Below are 23,067 nucleotides of genomic sequence, written 5' to 3' on the forward strand. Positions count from 1 at the left end.
ATATCAACCAATGAGAATGCACCTTTCTTAGAAAATAACTGACCTACAAATGGAAAAGCTGATAAAAATTGATGATTTAAATCGAGGTTTTCCACCTGGTGATTTAAATCAATCCACCCTGAGTGCAGCCAGCATTCTGAATCAATTAGGACAGAATGCGAGTTACATTAGCTCCTGGTTTAAAGAAACACTTTGAAATAGTTTAGGATGTAGGTCTTAAGGATGGTCTTGTGGTAAATACACTGGACTAGGACTTGGGAGCTCTGACTGCAATTATTGTCTTTGCCACAGGCTTCTTTTGTCACCTTGGGCAAATGACTTTCTCTCTCTCTCTGCCTCAGTTCCACATCTGTCAAACAGGGATAATGATCTACATCATCTCTGCTTTAGTTGTTGTTGCCTGGACAAATTGATTTATGTTTCTTATGTGCTCAGATATTACAGTGATATTGGATAAAAATCAAATTTTTAAATTCATTTGTAATATTAAAAACTTAGCTACACTACTGTGCATGCATAAAAATTATAAAGTAAAGTTAACTGAAGAAAAGGGGACTCTGGCTAGTTCAGTTTCATTCTTCAAGGTGTGAGGAATGTTTAGCTATGCCCCAAGAATGGTTCCCTGATCACCTTGTGGCATCAAGTGTGTTCATGTGCAGGCTTTGTAGAGGAGGACTTGGGATCATATATGTTAAAATACAGACACCACTCCTTCCACTGAAAGTAACACCTCGGAGCCAATCTCCACCCTGATCGTTCTGCTTGCACCTTGCATCCCTTTTTCCAATCATTGTCTGGCTGCAGCTTTTTTTAAATTGCAAACTTCTTGAGGCTGTAGTTCTGCCTTTCTATTGCTGTACAGGGCCTAGCACATTTTGGTGGCTCAATAACTAGCATATCCTCCTGCTTTTGTCTCTTTGCCCACAGGCTACCGAGGTGGCCTGCAGCAGGAGCCAGGGGTTGGTGACACTTTTCAGTAGAAGGAGATAGGAAGGGCTAATTTGTCACTAGCTGTAGGGGCCTTAGTGCTACCAGCCCAGGGCCTCTGCCCCAGAGCCAAGGCAGGGACAGCTCCCCTTGGCCCTGGTGGTGGGGACTAGGAAGCACCGATCCAGCCGCGGGAGCCGGATCGGGCCCGGGGCTGAGTCAGCAGCGGCCCAGCCCTTCGCCTCCGCCTCCCGCCCCGGCCTCGCTCGCCCGGCGCCACCATGAGCTGCGCCGCCGCGCTGCTGGGGCTGAGGGGCGCCGCTGCCCCCCGGCTTCTGCGGGCAACAAGCAGCCGCCGCCGCTGGAGCAACCTGGGCGGCGGCTCCTGCGAGCCCCAGGCGGGCGCGGCCGTGCGGGTGGGCTGCGCTGCGGGTTTCTGGGGAGACACGGCGGCCTCAGGTACCGGCGTTGGGGGGACGGGCAGAGGGGTGGGGAGATGCATCAGCTCCCCACCAGCGCACACCGCACCGCACGGCCTCGCGGCTGGGGTGGCCCATGGCGCTGGGGTGGGGTGATAAGCCCAGCAAAACAACCCTCTTGTCACCGGAAGCGGATGGGGCCCGCGGCGCGCAAGATGAGAGCCGCTGCCTTGCTCCGCTCGAGCCCAGACCCAGGAGTAAAGCTGGGTCAGCGCCGCGGGGGTGGGGGCTGACACAGCCCCACGAGAGGGGGTTTGTAGAGCCCGCCCTCCGTCAGCTCCCGTCCCGCGCGAGGCGCCTCCCAGCAAGGGATGCCTAAGCTCAGAACATTGTCAGCCCAACTTGATTGGCATGAGCATCTCTAGTGGCATTGGCAAAGCCAGCATAGGGCCTCATTCCCCCACCCCTATGTTGTAGGGTATAGTTCTAGATATAGGTACGGTGCTTTGTGTTTGGACTGTTTGTTTTAAAAACTGTTTCCCCTTCCTCTCCAATACATAAATAAAACAGTGATCACAGCACAACACTAAGCATCAGCCCACAAACAACAAAATATTTAGTGTCCAATGTTACAGACACTTACTCATGTGAGTAATTTGCTCACACGTTGACTCTAACGGAAATGGTTAAGTGAGTAAAATACCTTGCATGTATGTTTGCAGGATTGGGCCCAAAATCTTAAAAGTGATATTTCTATCATTAATATATTGTCTCATACTTTGCAGTAATATATGTTTTTCTGATTTTGTTTTTTGAAAATGAAATGGCTTTTATTGTAAAATATGACTTCCAACTAAGAGTTACTTAATATCTTTTTGATTAGTTCCTCAGCTTCTCTATGGAGGAAAATTGGATTTTCTGGTTTTTGATTATCTTTCTGAAATTACAATGTCTCTGTTGACAGCTGCAAAAGCCAAATCACCGGTAAGGAAAGAATGATTTTAATTATGAAATAATAATTCAAGCAATTTCACATGAGAAAGGAATCACAATAATTGTATAATTGATGGTTTGATTTAGTTAACTAAGTTTTACAGTTTGCGCTGTTTGAAATGTTCAAATATCGTCACAAAGTGATCAATGTTTTAAAAGTGCTTCAAATCTTTGCAGTTGCTGAGTGATGCAGGACAGTTGGCTGGAAAGCATTATCATACAAACATTAAGATTTTAAAATAAATCAGGCCCAATCCAGCCAACACTCCTGGGACTACTTGCATGAATAAGAATATGCAGGAGTAGGTACTTAGTATTAACATAGGAGAATGTTAATAGTCTTACAGTGCAAACATTTAGTCTTGATTATTTTAGTTTGAGATGACAGATGGCAGATCTGATTTGATTGACTAACCATAAAATCTTACTACTAAGAAATATCAGCAATATAGCTCTATTAGAAAGAGACTGTTAATTGCAATACAAACATATTGGAAGATCAGAGTGTTATTTACTCTTGGAGGAATTCTGCGCCACTATGCATGCACAGAATTTATGTCCCCTGCAGATTTCTTTGCTTCTCTGCAGGAAAATGACTTTCTGACGGGGAAGCAAAGGGAAGCCACAAGAGCGGTCATGCGACCCTACCCAGCAGTATGTTTCGGATGCCCAGGGCAGCTGGCAGAGAGGTAAATCACTGTGGGGCTGGGGGTAGGACTGGGGAAGATCCGGCTGGTGGCTCCTACCCTGCACCAGGCTTAGCTGCTAGTGCTGGCTAGGCTGGAGAGGACAGGACTTCCTCTTCCCCTGCACGACTTCTGGGACCGGGTCAGACCACCACCAGATTTCTTCCCCAGCTACAGGAAGCTCTGCAAACTCTCCCCTCTCCCCTTTCCTGTACCCCCTGCTCCTCAGCTGCAGGGGGAGGGATCCCTATACATGAAGCTCCTACCCCGTGCATCCAGACCCCCTCATACCCAGTCTCTCCTTCTGAGCCAAACCCCCACCTGCACTCAGAACTCTCCTGATGAGCTCCACTCCCCCTGCACGTGTATCAGCCCACAGAGCCACCCGGATCCCCACCCAGCTGCACCTGGATCCCCACCCCACTGAGCCCCACTCCTCCAGCATCTGGACCCCCCCACTGAGCCCCCACACACCCAGGCTCCCCCTGCTTAGCCCCAATCACCTTCACCTGGATCCCCCTGCAGAGTCCCATTACCATTGCACCCAGAACCCCCCAACAAGCCCCTGTGCATCCAGATCTCCCCCGCACCCAGATCCCCCCCACACTCCACACCCTTTCAATACACACCTGGATCCCCTCACTCTAAGCCCTTCCACACTTGGATCCTGCTTTGCTGAGCCTGCCTGCCCACGCATGGTTCACCTGGCGTGGAGGGGCAGGGCCCTGGGGTGTTTCTGGGACAGGCCCGGTCCTTGCACTGTATCAGGGTTGGGTGCAGCTTCATCGCTGAGTCCGTGTCCTGGGCAGGGAGCTGTACAGTGATCTCCCACCTCTGTGCAGCTAGTTGCCTGTGCTCCCCAATGCCATGCTGGAGCCTCCACATTTATTTGACAAATAAAATTTGCAGAATTTTGCAGAATTTTAAAATACTGTGCACATAATTTTTCTTTTTTTGGCGCAGAATGCCCTCAGGAGTAGTCATTGTAGTTTCCATTATTCATTCTTATTCTGTAAATTATAGTCATGTCTGAATATAAGATGCCCTTTAATATAAACATAGTAATAGTACAATAGCTTCATAAGTTTAATAAACATATTATAACAAAATTTGAGATTCAAATATTTGATCTTGGCTGCTCCAGAGATCACTGCATTTCAGTGGAGGAGGAAATTATCCCTCACCATTCATATATCAATTTCAGGGTGGAATCTTGAGTGGTACTAAACATCATTAGCCTTTATTATTTCAGCAGTTGGTCAGTCCCTCATAAGGTCAGGCCTATTGAATTCCAAAGGAGTTTTCCCATTATCTTCAGTGGGAGCAGGGTTGAGTCCTTAGGCCCTGATCCTGCAAAGATATAGGCATATGAGTAATTTTAGTCACATGAGTAGTCCCATTAGATTGTGGATGAATTCAATTTAATGTTAAAAACAATGGGCCAAATATCTGCTAATGAAACTGGCAGAACTTCATTGCCTTCAAAGGAGTTCTGTCAGTTTATGCCAGCAGAGAGTTAGGCACACATGGCTTGAAATTTGAATGCATTGTCTCAATTCATATGGCTTCAATAAAACTTCTCCTTGAATGGGATAGTTGTGAAGTGTTTTTTTGTATGTTGTCAATATATTTTGTATTTTACTTTATAAATGGAATTGATTAGATCATTTGTTCCCTGTATGATTCCAAAAGCTAATTAAAAATAGTGGTATTTGAAATATATAATTAGACTCCTGTGAAAATAATCTGATGTCCATTTGTGTTGTATTTATGTTAACCTATACACCTCTACCCCAATATAACACTGTCCTCGGGAGCCAAAAAATCTTACCACGTTATAGGTGAAACCGCGTTATATCGAACTTGCTTTGATCCACCGGAGTGCGCAGCCCTGCCCCCCTGGAGCGCTGCTTTATTGCGTTATATCCGAATTCGTGTTATATTGGGGTAGAGGTGTATATTCTTAAGGATTTTTTTATTTTAGAGAAATGTTTTCCAGGTTTCCTTTAGAAAAATAAATCCACCGTTTTTAATTATAGAATTAAGAAAATGAGTATAGGCCGTTTTTCAATCTTTTCTGCAATCTAAGAGCCAATAAAGAGAAGGAGTTGATTTGCCCATGACGAAGATTTGGCAAGTACATTATATAACTTTTTATTATTTCAGGATTTGGGTTACACTCCTGATTTTGTGTTGACTGCAATGGGTCCCTATATTAAGGACATTCACAGGAAAGGTATGTTATTGAATAATATGGGTTGGATAACTTTAATAATTTATAGCTTGATCTTTGAAGTGCTCATCACTCTTAACTACTATTGTCTTCAGTATTAGTTGGGGTTGCTCAGGACCTCACAAGATCAGACCCTTAGTGTTCATATCTTCATTGTGTACTTTGTTACTTCAAAGCTGAATATAGGAAGTCTGACTGTTTTTTCTATGGTTTGAATGAAAACATTCAGCAAAGGGAATTCTCATTTTCCCTTACCTAATACACTATATATTACTTACTGTATAAATTGAGCTATGCGTTTATTTTAAAAGGGAAATTGCATTTTTCTTGTCTCCTTTGAGATGTACTTTTATCCAGTTTCATGTTAACTGTTTAATGAGTGAGGTGGGAAATGGTTTTCCCATCCCAGAGAATTTTCAGAATTTGAAAAAAAAAAAAAATCCAAAACATTCCCCATCCTGAATTGGGGCAAGTATCTTGAAAACTTTAGTGAACAGAAAATCTGGAAAAAAAAAATTGACTGGGTCAAATGAAATTTTTCACTTTGATAATTCTGAAACATTTTGTTTTGATTTCAACTTTTTTATTTTTCTACTTTTTTTTTTACTATAAATTACATTTCAAAATGAAAAGTCATTTCAAACTGAAAAACAACTTTTTCATTTAGAAAGTGTCAAAACAGGATGGTTAGACAATTTTAAACTTTTTTTCAAAATTTTGTCTAAAATCAAAAATCTATCAAAACAAACCCTTTCCTGTGAACAGTTTCGGTTCTGATAGATCAGCATTTTCCAATGAAAAAACATGTCATTAAAAATTCCCGACCATCTCTATCTGTTTATATTAATAGAGAGACAAAGTGGGTGAAGTAATAACTTTTACTGGACCAACTTCTGTTGGTGGAAGAGACATACTGATTTATACTAATAGAAGGTTTATATTAATATTATGCAGCCATACCAGTTTTCTTCACAACTCCTTAGAAGTCAGATTTGTGGGTAAAAGGTAGTACTAATCTCCCTAAAATCCTCTCATAATTCCAGATTATGCCTGCAATTTTAGAATAGCTGTATGTTTCTGCCCAAGAGTCTTCAGTGAAGTAGTGAACAGTGTAGACGTTTAAATTATGATTAGGTTTCAGAGTTGCACCAGTCACAACTCTGTTTATCTGTAGACTTGATAAGAAAGCACAACATTTGGTTTATTGTTCTGATTGATCAAGTGCTTGACAACATGCAACAGTGCATCCTGGGGCTCAGGGTGTTAAGCATTTCTTGTAGTATAACTGGTGGTTTTAACACTGAACTTTTTGTTCTGTTAAGGTGTTCGTGTCATTAGTAATGCTGGTGGAATGAATCCACTTGGGTGTGCTGCTCGTCTTCAAGAGGTGTCAAAGAAAGCTGATGTTGATTTGAAAATAGCTGTTGTTGCTGGAGATGATCTGATGGGCAAGGTATTTTATTGATGTTTTATGGCTCAGTAAAAGTGTGGGAAGTTTGATTAATTCTTTCATACAGCACAGGGATGACATTTAAAATATGTGGTGTCATTGGGGCTTCACTTTTGTTTAATTAATTATTATACATTGCATCATTATTTGAGAAAATAGCCTCTATCCTTGGTCTGTTTTATATATGGCATGCACAAAGTTAAATGTATATTACTCAAATCAAATTTAACTTAAATGAGCTAGATTGATTGCAGACACAGCTGATTCCATAATCACTACTAGGGATCATGTTTTCTATTTGTTAAACTCAGAAGGCATAAGTTATCTGATCTGAGAGATTGCAAGAGTCTAAAGTGGCTCTGGTGTTTCAGTTCGTAGTGGTATATTCACAAAACTGACGTGTTTAGTATAGATAAATAGTAACTTGAGTGTGCCTAGAAGCTAATGAATTCTGCTTTTTGAGCTGACACTGTAAGACTAGTTTTGGATTCTAATGTACTAATAGCAGGCCCTCTGTTTCTAATCATGCTAGTATTTCTAGTGGCTCATGTAACAAAGTAGATATTTATTTGTGGGGGCAAGATGAAAATGTTTAGTAATCAGACAGGACATTTGAATTTCTAGCATGTTTAACATTGAGAAAAATGTCCAGTTTTCCCCAGCTGCTCATGAATGATGCTACATAAATTACGTGTGTTAGAAAAATAACTCATTTTAAAGGGAATGATTTGCTTCAGATCCATTTAAAATAAAAGTTAATAATAAAGTCCAAGGGTGAAACCTGGCCCTACAAAAATCAGTGGGAGTTCTGCCATTGACTTCAGGGGGCCAGAATTTCACCCCAAGTCTGCTCCAACTCCCCTTGTGCCGAGTCTAAGTAGTCACTTTGCTTTTGGCTGTGGAGAGATAGTAGAGTTGCTCAATTACTTTTGCCTTGAGGATACCTGTAATGGCAGATACCCTGGCCTGCTTCAAACACTGTAGTACCTAGACTTGGCAGTCTGCAGAAGGTGTAACCCCACATGCATCAGGTCTGCAAGTCCTTGTCCACTTTGCACAGAAGCTCAGCCACTGTATATAAGGCTCTCTGAGTGCAGAGACGGCAGGATTTAGCCCTAAGCTATTTTTAATTTCTAGTTGCCGTATAGACTAAATAATAGTGACTCTTTGATCTCTTAAATTGAACATTCCATAGTTTGCACAGACTCAAAGCTTCATAGATTCTAGGACTGGAAGGGACCTCGAGAGGTCATCGAGTCCAGTCCCCTGCCCGCATGGCAGGACCAGATACTGTCTAGACCATCCCTGATAGACATTTATCTAACCTACTCTTAAATATCTCCAGAGATGGAGATTCCACAACCTCCCTAGGCAATTTATTCCAGTGTTTAACCACCCTGACAGTTAGGAACTTTTTCCTAATGTCCAACCTAGACCTCCCTTGATGCAGTTTAAACCCATTGCTTCTTGTTCTATCCTTAGAGGCTAAGGTGAACAAGTTTTCTCCCTCCTCCTTATGACACCCTTTTAGATACCTGAAAACTGCTATCATGTTCCCTCTCAGTCTTCTCTTTTCCAAACTAAACAAACCCAATTCTTTCAGCCTTCCTTCATAGGTCATGTTCTCAAGACCTTTAATCATTCTTGTTGCTCTTCTCTGGACCCTTTCCAATTTCTCCACATCTTTTTTAAATGCGGTGCCCAGAACTGGACACAATACTCCAGCTGAGGCCTAACCAGAGCAGAGTAGAGCGGAAGAATGACTTCTCGTGTCTTGCTCACAACACACCTGTTAATACATCCCAGAATCACGTTTGCTTTTTTTGCAACAGCATCACACTGTTGACTCATATTTAGCTTGTGGTCCACTATAACCCCTAGATCCCTTTCTGCCGTACTCCTTCCTAGACAGTCTCTTCCCATTCTGTATGTGTGAAACTGATTTTTTCTTCCTAAGTGGAGCACTTTGCATTTGTCTTTGTTAAACTTCATCCTGTTTAACTCAGACCATTTCTCTAATTTGTCCAGATAATTTTGAATTATGACCCTGTCCTCCAAAGCAGTTGCAATCCCTCCCAGTTTGGTATCATCCGCAAACTTAATAAGCGTACTTTCTATGCCAATATCTAAGTCGTTGATGAAGATATTGAACAGAGCCGGTCCCAAAACAGACCCCTGCGGTATTCCACTCGTTATGCCTTTCCAGCAGGATTGGGAACCATTAATAATAACTCTCTGAGTACGGTTATCCAGCCAGTTATGCACACACCTTATAGTAGCCCCATCTAAATTGTATTTGCCTAGTTTATCGATAAGAATATCATGCGAGACTGTATCAAATGCCTTACTAAAGTCTAGGTATACCACATCCACATCTTCACCCTTATCCACAAGGCTCGTTATCCTATCAAAGAAAGCTATCAGATTGGTTTGACATTATTTGTTCTTTACAAATCCATGCTGGTTGTTCCCTATCACCTTACCACCTTCCAAGTGTTTGCAGATGATTTCCTTAATTACTTGCTCCATTATCTTCCCTGGCACAGAAGTTAAACTAACTGGTCTGTAGTTTCCTGGGTTGTTTTTATTTCCCTTTTTATAGATGGGCACTATATTTGCCCTTTTCCAGTCTTCTGGAATCTCTCCCGTCTCCCATGATTTTCCAAAGATAATAGCTAGAGGCTCAGATACCTCCTCTATTAGCTCCTTGCATATTCTAGGATGTATTTCATCAGGCCCTGGTGACTTGCAGGCATCTAACTTTTCTAAGTGATTTTTAACTTGTTCTTTTTTTATTTTATCTGCTAAACCTACCCCCTTCCCATTAGCATTCACTGTGTTAGGCATTCCTTCAGACTTCTCGGTGAAGACCGAAACAAAGAAGTCATTAAGCATCTCTGCCATTTCCAAGTTTCCTGTTACTGTTTCTCCCTCTTCACTAAGCAGTGGGTGTGACGTTGTGCAGTCTATATGATTTTATAAAAACTTGATAATAAGTCAATATAATGTAACTGAGATAGTTTTAGAGAAAATACGGTAATAAGTAAATGTAACGTAACTGGGATATGCTTCATGCAAAAGGTCTCTTGTAAGGTATCATTACAAAGCTTATAATCTACTGAGTATGATCATCTGATTTGTATAAATGTACCACTCTTGTATCTAAAACTAGAAATATAAAATGTAACTCTGAGGGCCTATTGTAATTGTGTAAAGTGTGGACCATTAATGATGGTTTGGAATCTTGATGACTCCCATTGTCTGCAGATGGCTGTATTTACCTGAAAGTCTTCCTGTATATGTGTGTGCTGGCAAGTGAGTAATGAAGTCTTGCAGTGACATGTGATCATGTCACCTGAACTGGAATCCATCTTTAACCTGGTGCTTTTCCAGTGAGGGGGGGTGGAAACCCAGAGAGACAAAGAGTTCCTGCCTTATGCAAAAGATATATAAAGGGGGGAAGAGAACAGAGAGGGAGAGGAGCCATCATGAAGAATCCCCTAGCTACCACCTGAGCTGCAACAAGAGCTGTACCAGGGGAAAGAATTGTGCCCAGGTCTGGAAGATGTCCAGTCTGAGAAAAACTTACTGAAGCATCTCTGAGGGTGAGATTATCTGTATTTAGTTTGATTAGGCATAGATTTGCGCATTTTATTTTATTTTGCTTGGTGACTTACTTTGTTCTGTCTGTTACTACTTTGAACCACTTAAATCCTACTGTCTGTATTTAATAAAATCACTTTCTATTTAGTAATTCACTCAGAGTATGTATTAATACCTGGGGGAGCAAACAACTGTGCATATCTCTCTATCAGTGTTATAGAGGGCGAACAATTTATGAGTTTGCCCTGCATAAGCTTTATGCAGGGTAAAACAGATTTATCTGGGTTTAGACCCCATTGGGAGTTGGGCATCTGAGTGCTAAAGACAAGCACACTACTGTGAGCTGTTTTCCGGTAAACTTGCAGCTTTGGGACAAGTGATTCAGACCCTGGATCTGTGTCTGGAGCCAAACAAGAGTGTCTGGCTCAGCAAGACAGGGTGCTGGAGTCCTGAGCTGGCAGGGAAAACAGGAGCAGGGGTAGTCTTTGCACATTGGGTGGCAGCTCCCAAGGGGGTTTCTGTGATCCAACCCGTCACAGTGGGCCTACCCTGTCTTTGGTCTTCCTCTTGCTTCTAATGTATTGATAAAAAGTCTTCTTGTTTCCCTTTATTCCCGTAGCTAGTTTGAGCTCATTTTGTGCCTTTGCCTTTCTAATCTTGCCCCTGCATTCCTGTGTTGTTTGCCTATATTCATCCTTTGTAATCTGTCCTAGTTTCCATTTTTTATATGACTCCTTTTTATTTTTTAGAAAATGCAAGATCTCGTGGTTAAGCCAAGGTGGTCTTTTGCCACATTTTCTATCTTTCCGAACCAGCGGAATAGCTTGCTTTTGGGCCCTTAATAGTGTCCCTTTGAAAAACTGCCAACTCTCCTCAGTTGTTTTTCCCCTCAGTCTTGATTCCCATGGGACCTTACTTATCAGCTCTCTGAGCTTACCAAAATCCGCCTTCCTGAAATCCATTGTCTCTATTTTGCTGTTCTCCCTTCTACCCTTCCTTAGAATTGCAAACTCTATGATTTCATGATCACTTTCACCCAGGCTGCTTTCTACTTTTAAATTCTCAACGAGTTCCTCCCTATTTTGTTAAAATCAAGTCTAGAACAGCTTCCCCCCAGTAGCTTTTTCAACCTTCTGAAATAAAAAGTTGTCTGCAATGCAGTCCAAGAATTTGTTGGATAGTCTGTGCCCCGCTGTGTTATTTTCCAAACATATATCCGGATAGTTGAAGTCCCCCATCACCACCAAATCTTGGGCTTTGGATGATTTTGTTAGTTGCTTAAAAAAAGCCTCATCCACCTCTTCCACCTGGTTAGGTGGCCTGTAGTAGACTCCTAGCATGACATCTCCCTTGTTTTTTACCCCTTTTAGCCTAACCCAGAGACTCTCAACACTTCCGTCTCCTATGTCCATCTCTACCTCAGTCCAAGTGTGTACCTTTTTAATATATAAGGCAACTCCTCCTCCCTTTTTCCCCTGTCTATCCTTCCTGAGCAAGCTGTACCCATCCACACCAACATTCCAATCATGTGTATTATCCCACCAAGTTTCAGTGATGCCAACCATGTCATAGTTGTATTTATTTATTAGCACTTCCAGTTCTTCCTGCTTATTCCCCATACTTCTCGCATTTGTATATAGGCATCTAAGATACTGGTTTGATCTTTCCTCCCAGTTTTGTCCTGACCCTCCTTTCTCTCTGCCAATATAGCCCACACTCCCTCTCGTTTCCCACCCATCTCCCCGGTCTCCATGTTCCCCACTTACCTGTGGGCTTTGCTCACCTGTCCCCGTCGAACCTAGTTTAAAGCCCTCCTCACTAGGTTAGCCAGTCTGTGTCCAAATAGGATCTTTCCCCTCCTCGAAAGGTGAACGCCATCTCTGCCTAGCAGTCCTTCCTCAAATAGCATCCCGTGGTCTAGGAAGCCAAAGCCCTCCTGGCGACACCATCTTCGCAGCCAGGCATTCACCTCAATGATGCATCTGTCTCTGCCCGGGCCCCTACCTTTGACAGGAAGAATCAAAGAGAATACCACCTGTGCTCCAAACTCCTTCACCCATACTCCCAGAGCCCTGTAGTCACTCTTGATCCGCTCAGTGTCACACTGCACGGTATCATTTGTGCCCACATGGATGAGTAGCTTGGGGTAGTAGTCAGAGGGCTGGATAATCCTCGACAATGCCTCCGTAACGTCTCGGATACGGGCTCCCGGCAAGCAGCATACCTCCCAAGATGAAATGTCAGGGCGACAGATGGGCGCCTCCGTCCCCCTCAGCAGAGAGTCTCCGACCACCACTACCCTACGTTTCCTATTCGCAGTGGTGGCAGCAGACCTCCAAGCCTTAGGGGTATGAGGCTTCTCCTCCTTTACTGTAGGGGGTGATTCCTTCTTTCCTGTATCAAGAAGAGCATAACGGTTACCTATTACCATGGCAGGAGGGTTCGGAGCAGGGGTGAAGCACTGCCTGCTGCCAAAAGTAACCAGCTGCCAGTGTCCACCCTGAGCCATCTCCTCCTCCACCAGTGGTGTATCAGCAGTCCTGTGTACTGGGACAGCTACCTCAGCTGTCTCCACATGGACACTGTCGAGGAATTGCTCGTGGATTCGGATGCTCCTCAACCTAGCCACCTCCTCCTGTAGCTCTCCCACCTGCTGCCTGAGAGATTCCACCAGCAGGCAGCTCTCATATTGGATGGTCCCCCAGCCTGGATATCAGTAAGTGGAAATTGCAAGTTACAGTCTCTGCAAAACCACACCAGGATCTGGGTAGAAGCATCCATGCTCAGGTGCTCTGTCTGGCTACAGGCACAGGTGGAGGAGACAGAAGCAGTGCTGGCACAGGTGTTGCGGGTCTTCCTAACCATCGTAAGCCTCCCTCTGTCAAACTCCCATCTGCAGCCCCCTGTCCGCTGAAAGGGTTGTTTAAGCAAGAAGTTTTGAATGTAGTTGGTTTTAGGTTTAAAGGGGAATAAAGAGAAAACAGATAGAACCGGCAAGGGACCCTCGCCCCCTTCCTGCTCCCCTTCCAAACTCCCTTGCGAAATTCCCTGTTAGCAGCCTCTGTTCGCAAAAGCTCCCTGGTCGCTTGTGCGCTGCTTTATAAAGCCCTGGCCTGTATGAATGCCCCGCCCACTGATTAAGGCTCAGCCACTTACCAGAGGCTTCTAGCTTTCAAACCTTCCTTTGAAGCTCACAGCTTCCAACTGCCAGCCACAGCACATGGTCCTTCAAACAACCAACCAAACAAACAGACTGACAAACACAAGCTCAGCACACAGCAAGTAACCCTCAAACACAAACAAACACACACTACAGACAGTCACTTACCCCAAAAGGGTGCTGTATTGCTCCTCCTTCACCTGGAGAACTCCCTTGCGAAACTCCCTGTTAGCAGCCCCTGTCTGTTGACTGCTTCCAATACAGTAGAACCTCAGAGTTATGAACACCATAGTTACGAACTGACCGGTTAACCACACACCTCATTTGGAAATGGAAATACACAATCAAGCAGCAGCCGAGAGAGAGAAAAAAATAAAAAGCAAATACAGGACAGTACTGTGTTAAATGTAAACTACTAAAATATAAAGGGAAAGCAGCATTTTTCTTTTGCATAGTAAAGTTTCAAAACTGTATTAAGTCAATGTTCAGTTGTAATGTTCGGAAAGAACCACCATAACATTTTGTTCATTTCAGAGTTATGAACAGCCTCCATTCCCAAGGTGTTCGTAACTCGGAGGTTCTACTGTAGCTTATAAAGTACTAGTTGGTTTCTTTAGTAGGTAACTTATTGTAATTAAGTCTAAGGTAGTTTATGGTTGGTAGGTTTGCCGTTTGGGTGCCTTAAGACATTTGAAATCTAGGTAATATTGTGCTAAGAGGCTGCATTTTTCCTCTATATGCAGACCGCCTATGCAAAAACCAAGAGAATTAGAATGGAAAATGCTGTGTTTCATATAATATCTTTTGCAGATGTGATTATTTTCCCTTTAACTCAGGAAGTCTAGCAGAAAACTGTTAGATATTTCAGTGCACTGTATGTTACACTTGATGGGAAAACTGGTATAACTTAAGACAGAGATGGCCACAGTGTTGTTCAAATTTACTTCAAGTGTCACAGATTGGCCTGCACCCTCTCAAATTATTAATACAGGGGCATGGCCAACAGACACTACAGTTCCAGTGGTGGCTCCAGGCACCAGCGCAGCAAGCGCATCCCTGGGGTGGCAAGCCGCGGGGGACAGCCTGCTGGTCCCTGTGAGGGCGGCAGTCAAGTTGCCTTTGGCGGGCATGCCTGCAGTAGGTCCGCCGGTCCCACGATTTCAGCGGCAGTTCGGCGGCGGGGACGCCGAAGGCACGGCACCGACATGCCGCCAAATCGCCGTGACCAGCGGACTGCCCTCAGGCGCGCTGCCGAGAGCCACATGACAGCCAGACTTGGGGTGGCAAAAAACATGGAGCCGCCCCTGTACAGTTCCTAGCATGCCATTAAATGTGAAGAAAGCTGGAATCTGCTCCATTGTTTACAAATTAGGTGCAACCCTTTGGCTTCTGGGGTGAAATCCTGACCCTACTGAAGTCAGTGGGGATTTTGTCATTGATTCTAATGGAGCCAGGAATTCACCTTTGGTATGTTGCTGTTCTGATCATCCCATGACCACAGTTTAGACATTCCTGATCTGCAGTCAGCATTTAGATTCTCTAATTTGTTAGTCCAGTTATCACATGAGTGACACATAGTTATGTAGATGATAATTAGAGCCCTGTGCGGATTCAAAATTTGTATCTGCGTCCGATCCACGATTCACGAACATGGTCCTCAGATGTAAAGCAGATATCTAGATTTGCAGGGCTCTAATGATATGTATTGCTGACACCAAACATTTTAAATTGATCAATGCAGTGTGATAAAAATTTGGTGTGTGTAAAGTTCCAATCTTGCACTTAATAAAAATAAATGTAGCAGAAGTGAAGATTTTTGTCAAATGCTAAGTTGCTAATCAATTAGAGTAGTCTCTGTCTTTATTAGCTTTGGTAATGAGAAATAGGGATGTACTGAAGAGAAAAGGTCAAAGATCAAGCCACTAAAATCCAGTTTATTAACTGGGTCAATACAGAAGGCCTGCCGGCACCTGTAATGTTGACAGCTGTCTAGGATTAGAAGTTAGGTTCTCAGAAAGGTTGTTTAGATAGGTAATCCAGATCCAAATATTGCATGTGATCCCAGAGTTATTCCACAATTAATGAACTGTCAGCTATCCACTGTAAGACTGAATTGATATAGTGCTACTGAAACCAGTGAGGTGAGGCCTGAGCCTTAACACTAGCTTCATTTTCTGACCTTGCAACTACTGTGATTACAGCAGATATTTCTGTGGAAAGGGTTTGATTATGTTCAATTTTAAATGTGTTAAGGACATCTGAAGAAATTGTAACTTACAATGAGTTGATAAATTGTGTAGGTTTACTATCTTTGAAGTTGAAGACTTTGTTTCCTCCGACTTCACGAAAGCTCTGATGAAAAAAGATTAACTCGGCCTCTTATTGGACAGTGTTTGTTAAAGTGATTTACTTTTTGTTAGGTATTTTAACAGTACCATTTTGCCTCGAGTTACGAAAAGATGGATATTTGCTGTTGTCTGATATTTAATACTGTAAAATATTCATAGACCTGGATGTTTTAACAGAAAGACAACCTAAAAGGAGATGGTATCACAGATATGGAGAGTGGAAAGCCATTTCCAGAGAATATTCACAGCATGAATGCATATCTTGGGTAAGATATTTTAAAAGTTGTATGTTTTGTATGTTGTTTTAAAAATGTTGATGTCATACACATTCTGTTGATTGCATCAAGATCATTTGTTTTGGTTTGCAAGTAAAATAATAATAATGTAGCGAATTAATGGTGTTGGGCAGCCTGCAAAGTCAGATTTATTTGCTTTCTTTCTCATAAATATTTAGCACTGAGATTTTTCCTGTTGTAACTCTTTGGCATCACTCACCATTCATCCTCAGCTTTTATTTCATGCCAAAAAATTTTAGTTCAGTTTAATTTTAAACAATGCCAACAATCCCTTGAAATCCACGTACAGAGGCTCCTCTCCTTGCATGGAACAGGGTGGTGGGACAGGGGGCAGCTGCTCTGGAGCCATCATCCCTAAACAAAAGTATTGGAATCTGTGAAAAAAGTAATGTAATCTTAGGCTGCATTAGCTTTTCTGTGGCGCCTCTCCCTGCTGTGAAACTCCTGATGGAGCTGGGCTGTCCCGAAGTCTCTGCGTAGGTGGCCCTGCCCTCCAGAACCTTTATGGATCTGGGGATTCTGGGAACCAAACTTCCTGTCTGTCCCATGGGGAACATAACTGTTCTTTCCTCCTGGGGGAAAGGTTCAGAGAAAACTTCAGAAGAGGAACTTTCAAGAGTTTTCTTCCATTTGTCTCACTTCTGCAGGCTTTTTTGTGGAAAGGGGTGAGTTGGCCCATCATTCCTATTCTATATCACTATTTGACTGTTCAGAATTTTTTAATAGCTGTCCAGTTATAAGTATACACACATGCCTGGTTTACTTGAAGACAATGAATGTGTTGGCATATGATTCTAAAAGACTAAATGTCTTTAGTTCACTTTTCTTTTTCAAAATACTACTCTTGTAACTCTTCTCTCTTTGATTTTTGGCAGTCTAAAGTCTTTTGTTTGCAGAGAGCATAAGATACGTTTTAGCTCAACCATAAGTTATGGGCTTGATGCAGGGATCATTGGGAGAAATCGTGTGGCCTATTTTATGCAGGAGGTCAGACTAGATCAGGGGTGGGCAAAGTACGGCCCGCGGGCCGGATCTGGTCCATCTAACATTTCTGTCCAGCCCGCCTTGACTAACATTTCTGTCCGGCCTCCGCTGCCCCCTCGCGATCTCCGAGTCTGGGTTGCTCAAAGTCCCGTGGTGCAGCCGGGCGCTCAGGCAGGCTGCCTTCCTGCCTGCCGTGGCCCCACGCCACTCCCAGAAGTGGCCGGCTGCTGCTGGCATGTCTCTGCATGCCCCTGCTCCCAGCACTGTCCTCACAGCTCCCATTGGCTGGACACTGGCCAATGGGAGCTGCGGGGGCGGTGCTTGCAAGCGCGGGCAGCGCATGGAGACCTGCTGCCCCTCCCCCACAAGGGGCAGGCAGAGACGTGCCAGCAGCAGCCACCAGCAGCCGCTTCTGGGAGTAGTGTGGGGCTATGGCAGGCAGGCAGGCAGCCTGCCTGAGCCCTGCTACACCACCGGCCGGGAGCCGCCTCTGATAAGCGCCTCCCAGCCAGAGCCTGCACCTTGCACCCCCTCCTGCACGCCAATCTCCTGCCCCAGCCCAGAGTTCCCTCCTGCACCTAAACTCCCTCCCAGACCCCACATCCCCTCCATTAATATAGTAGACATGTGTGGCTCATGGCAACTTACCGAAATTTGTGGAGTGCCCCCCCTGCGAAAATTATTGCCCATCCTGGACTAGATGATCATAATGGTCATTTCTGGCCTGAAAATATATGATTCTATGTAGCATAACCAGATAAGAATACAAATATATTGTAAGCTTTTTGTTGTAAGTTTACTGCTGATGAAAGCTGCCAGAATTCTAGCCCTTACTATATATAGTGATCTCCTAACATACCAGATACAACATAAGCAGTTCAGTAATCCCCACATAGCAAATACCACTATTTTGTTTTCACCCTGTTCCGTAGGGACAGCTTCTGTGGAGAAGAATAGTATCCATCTCACTTAGCCTCTTTGCTGTGACTTCCCAAAGGGCTGCCCAGTCTAATGGTAATTTTTAAAAATAGCCACCTGCCCACAGTGAAGTGCACAGGGAGTCCTCCTGTTTCTTTCACATAGGCCACCAAAAGTCATTACATGTTTAAAAAACAAACAAACTCCCAAACAAAAATAGCTAATTGTTCAACTTCTCAAACGTTTTCTTACTGCAAAAATCCACATTCCTGCTGTGTGAAAGTGGAGTTTTCTTTTGGTCCCGTTAAATAAATGGTTTCCACAGACTTGTATGCAGACTACATGATTGCACATCTTACCATCTAGGAAAATATTCAAGTATTCAAGGAAAGATAGTAAGTAAGTATTTAATGCAGCATACATATTTTTTCTAGATGGAACAAAAATATTGAAATAGAGCTCTCTTAGTTTGTCAGTCAATATTTTCTTTTGAAATTGCTCTTGGCTTGTTTACTTATTGACCCTCAATATATAAAAAAGGAAAAGTCGCAATGAGCTATACACGAGGCAGCGGAACATAACATAAAAATGGTCACACTGGTCCATCTAGCCCCGTATCCTGTCTTCTGACTGTAGCCAGTGCCAGATGCTTCAGAGGGAATGAACATCACACGGCAATTTATTGAGTGATCTATCCCCTGTCATCCAGTCCCAGATTCTGGCAGTTGGAGGTTTAGGGCGACCTAGAGCATGGGGTTGTCTGATCATCTTGGCTAATAGCCATTGATGGACCTATCCTCCATGAACTCATCTAATTTTTTTTTAAACACAGTTATACTGTTGGCCTTCACAACATCCCCTGATAATGAGTTCTGCAGGTGAACTGTGCATTGTGTGGAGAAGTACTTCCTTGTGTTTGTTTTAAACCTACTGTCTTTTAATTTAATTCAGTGACCACTATTTTTTGTGTTATATGAAGGGGTAAACAACATTTCCCTATTCACTTTCTCCACACCATTCATGATTTTATGGATCTCTACCATATCCCCCTTTAGTCATCTCTTTTCTAAACTGAACAGTCCCAGTCTTTTTAATCTCTCCTCATACGGAAGCTGTTCTGTAACCTTAATCATTTTTGTTGCCCTTTGCAATTTTCCCCTTTGTGAAATAATACTTGCCCTCCTCTGTAAAACACTTTGAAATCTGAAGATCAGAGTGCTAAATATTATTGTTGTTAATAAAAAATGGAACCCACAGTTAACACATACCTCTTAGTGTGTGTGAAGACAACTTCGGCTGCATAATTTAGGTGGCTAGCTTTATTAGTTTGCCCTGTGTTTCTAATGAATGATCCTTTATATAATGAACATATTCAGATAGCTAGAATGGGTGTTTTTAAGTTAATATCATAAAGGATGTGTGCATGATGTAATATGATACCTCTGGAATAAATTTAATTTTTAAAAGAAATTTTAAAAATAGTTATTTTAAAAGTGTGAATTAAATACTCAAAAATGTTGTTTTTGTTATGTCAGAGCAAGACCAATAAGCAGGGCTCTTGACCTTGGAGCTGATATTGTTGTGACTGGTAGATGTGTTGATAGTGGTATTGTATTAGGACCACTCATTCATTCGGTAAGTATAAGTCGCTTTTTCATAACTGGAGCTTAACTCTCTTTTCATAGTGCTGTATTGTGAATACATATGAATGAATGGTTAGTAATCATTGTCAAGTACTTTTCTTTTTAATTTAGTATCTACATTTTAATAAAAATAATGAGGTCATGTAGCTTTTGGCCTTTTCTTTGTCGTTTGACATTCATATTAATGTGCCATAAGGCACATGCCATCTTTTCAGTTTAATTTAATACATATGTTAAAATGGTCCCCTTAGGCCCCCCCCTTAAGGCTGGAGGGCATGGGGCTAGTCAACCCTGATTACTAAAGTGGCACACCTGAGTTGGATCAGGTAATTCCCTATAAAGGGCACCAAGTGGCTGCAATGAAAGTAGAAGCTCAGGTAATTGTAAAGCAGGGGTTCTCAAACTGGGGGTTGGGACCCCTCAGGGGGTCGTGAGCTGTCAGCCTTCACCCCAAACCCTGCTTTGCCTCCAGGATTTATAATGGTGTTAAATATATAAAAAAGTGTTTTTAATGTATAAGGGGGGTCGCACTCAGAGGCTTGCTGTGTGAAAGGGGTCACCAGTACAAAAGTCTGAGAACCCCTGTTGTAAAGAAACTGTAGGAAGTGAGAAAGGCTTCTCCTATAGAAAAGACCATAATACCAGCAGAATGTAGTAGCCTGAGCCAGGAGGCTGAACTCCTCCCAGGCTTTACCTGGCTGTGAATGTGAAGGACCCAGCTTTGTGAAGGAAATTTTGGAACTCAACTCCCTACCTAATTGGTGGGGCGTGGTGGTGGTGGTGGTGGTGGTGGTGGTGGGGGGGGGGGGGAGATTGGATCAGGGTTGGGACTTGGAGGGCCAAATTCTTATTGGGGGGGTTGGAAGGGGGAGAGAGAATTGGGACCCAGCTCTGGAAAGAAGGGCTGGAGACTCCGTACCTAAGAGGGGAGAGACAATGAATTGGGGTTGGGGTCTGGAGGACCAGTGTGTGTTGAGAGGACTAAATAAATTGTACTCCCAGAAGGGGAGTGACTTACTTAACTTTGGACTGAGTGAATTATTGAGGGGACCGGAAGAGGGGGAAACACAGACAGGGTGCCAGAGAGTGATCTCTGGCCATAGCGGGGCATTCAAGAGGCAGCTGGTCATGGCAAGCTCTCTTGTTCCATGTGGGATTTATTGTTCAAATAATGTTTTATCTGAAGTACAAAAAAATAGAGACACTGGGTGAAATCATGGCCCCATTAAAGTCAATGTGAGTTTTGGTGTTGATTTCAATGGGGCCAGGATTTCACTCTTAATCTTTTCTTCGTTCAAATTGTAGTGCATAAGATTGTGAGATGGAAAATGTCCTTTGCCACAAGGTGGCACAAGTGCTTTTTTGTTTTGTTTATAAAATGCTGGTGAGCAGTTTTTTCTTCTTGTGCTGGTCTGTTTCTAGGGCTAAACAATTTTCTTTTTAAGTTGAATTTTAATGTGATGTTTCTCAGATTAATCTAGCTACAGAAATAACACAACGCAGGATGTGTGACGTTTTTTGAGCAGTTATATATACATAATACCTTTATGACCACACATCTTGGAATGTTGACATCTTTTTTTTCTTTTTGATTCATATTAAAATATTACTAGGTGTGTGTATGAATATAAGAATAATAAATAGTTCATTTTAAAACCTTATACTTTTTTGACTGCATGCTTAGAATGTCTAGCTAAACTTTTCCTTTTTTAGTTCAGGTCATTAGTAGTAGTTCTATCCATAACTTATTTAAATACGCGAGAGAAAAATTATTTAGTTTCTCCCACAGAAAGTTACCATTATTAACCCCAGAGTGGCCTGTATGTGGTTTTTCATATATGGCTTGTCTTCTCTGTTAAAAAAGTAAAATGAATAATGCTGAATATTTCATTACTTGTATTGTGTTAATTTTAATTTATTAATGCACTATACAATTAAAACAAACAAAAATCCCTTCAGATTTTCAAGGAAGATTGGGCTGCTGACAATGCTTTATTACTCAGAGCATCCACTTAATTTTATTATCTCTTGAAGCCTGTGTATATGTGTGTGTGTGTACATAATGTATTTGTATTTTTTTTTTTTAGTTTGGCTGGAACAGGGATGAGTTTGACTTGCTAGCAGCTGGAAGGTAAATGATATAACTATTAAAAATGTTATAAAATGATCTTGATTTTTAAAATAAAATTAAGTGAGCTATTAAAGAGCTTCAACACACAGAATACATGGATGACCATTTTGTTGAATACACTTGTTTGGATGCTACAATTTATTAAATTAACTCTTTAAAAAAGCAAACATTCTGTGAAGCTTTGGAACTTAAATTTTAATAAAAGAATGAGAAAAATTAAAAATATGCGTAAGAAACTATACAGATGGTTTGTGTCCATTTTGTGAGAAAAGGAATGAAACCTTATGTTATAGACAATAAGGTAACAGGGCTGGATGCAGGTATCACTGGGTAAAGTTCTATGGCCTGTGGTAGACAAGAGGTCAGACTAGACCGGGGTCTCAAAGTCCCGGCCCGCGGGCCATCTGCGGCCCGAGAACCTCCCTAATGTGGCCCACGGGGCTCCAGCAATTTTGGGGCCGGGTCTCTCCCTTGGCCCTGCCTGCTGCACCCAGGTGCTCCCCCTCACGTCTCCCCCACCCAAACTCCCTCCCAGAGCCTTAGGCAGGTGGGGGGTAGAGTTTTGGGGGGTGAGTTCTGGGCAGCATGAGTGACATTATTGGTCCTCTGAGAGGATTTGAGGACTGGCACTGGCCGTAAGGTAGATTGAGTTTGAGACCCCTGGACTAGACGATCAGACTTGTCCCTTTTTTGGCTTTGAAATGTATGAAAGAGTGATACTCAGCTAATCCCAGTGGACTCATCAACAGGGCTGGTCAAAGCTCAGAATGTCTGTTCTGCAGAAAATTCTGACACTTTGAAAAAGTTTTTAACCTTATTTGGTATGAAAACTTGAAATGTCAGAATTTCCTTCAGAAGAGACAGTCTGAAAAGTTTTTGTTTTGGAAAAATTGAAACATTTTGGTTTGACTATTCCAAACAAAATAGGCCAGCCAGCTGCCCACTCCTGGAAAGTCCCCAGTGAATTCCCTATCGTGGAGAAGGGTCCCTATAAAATCCTGGGAGCTCTGGTTTTAGCTGGGGGTTCCCAGGTCTGCCAGGCTCCCAGCGGTGCAGCAGGGAGTCTCAGAGCCCCAAGCTGGGCACTCAAAATCACTAGTCATTTTTGAAAATATTGGCCTTGATATATAAACTGCATCAAATAGCTATGAAGGAGGTGTCCAGCATGTTCCCTTCTGTCTTATTTAACCCTGGTTATACTGTACTGTTATATTTGTGAATAAGTGGCAGTTTGTTTTTCAACGTAGTTACTCATTGGAGTGTTCTTTGTTTTCCA

General features: G+C 42.7%; 1 protein-coding gene across 1 annotated transcript in view; it reads left to right on the plus strand.

Annotated features, from left to right (window-relative positions):
• The first annotated feature begins 1,166 nt into the window (after positions 1 to 1,166).
• Positions 1,167 to 23,067, plus strand: part of LOC117877601 — a 100,464-nt gene continuing 78,563 nt past the window's right edge. Inside the window, exons 1-7 of the mRNA XM_034770788.1 lie at positions 1,167 to 1,386; positions 2,230 to 2,330; positions 5,192 to 5,261; positions 6,581 to 6,711; positions 15,997 to 16,085; positions 19,553 to 19,652; positions 21,748 to 21,791. Coding sequence (XP_034626679.1) covers positions 1,209 to 1,386; positions 2,230 to 2,330; positions 5,192 to 5,261; positions 6,581 to 6,711; positions 15,997 to 16,085; positions 19,553 to 19,652; positions 21,748 to 21,791 — 713 coding nt within the window. The 5' untranslated portion in view covers positions 1,167 to 1,208. The remainder of the gene's footprint in view (positions 1,387 to 2,229; positions 2,331 to 5,191; positions 5,262 to 6,580; positions 6,712 to 15,996; positions 16,086 to 19,552; positions 19,653 to 21,747; positions 21,792 to 23,067) is intronic.

The sequence above is a fragment of the Trachemys scripta genome, chromosome 5, assembly GCF_013100865.1.
Source record: "Trachemys scripta elegans isolate TJP31775 chromosome 5, CAS_Tse_1.0, whole genome shotgun sequence".
Lineage (NCBI taxonomy): Eukaryota > Metazoa > Chordata > Testudines > Emydidae > Trachemys > Trachemys scripta.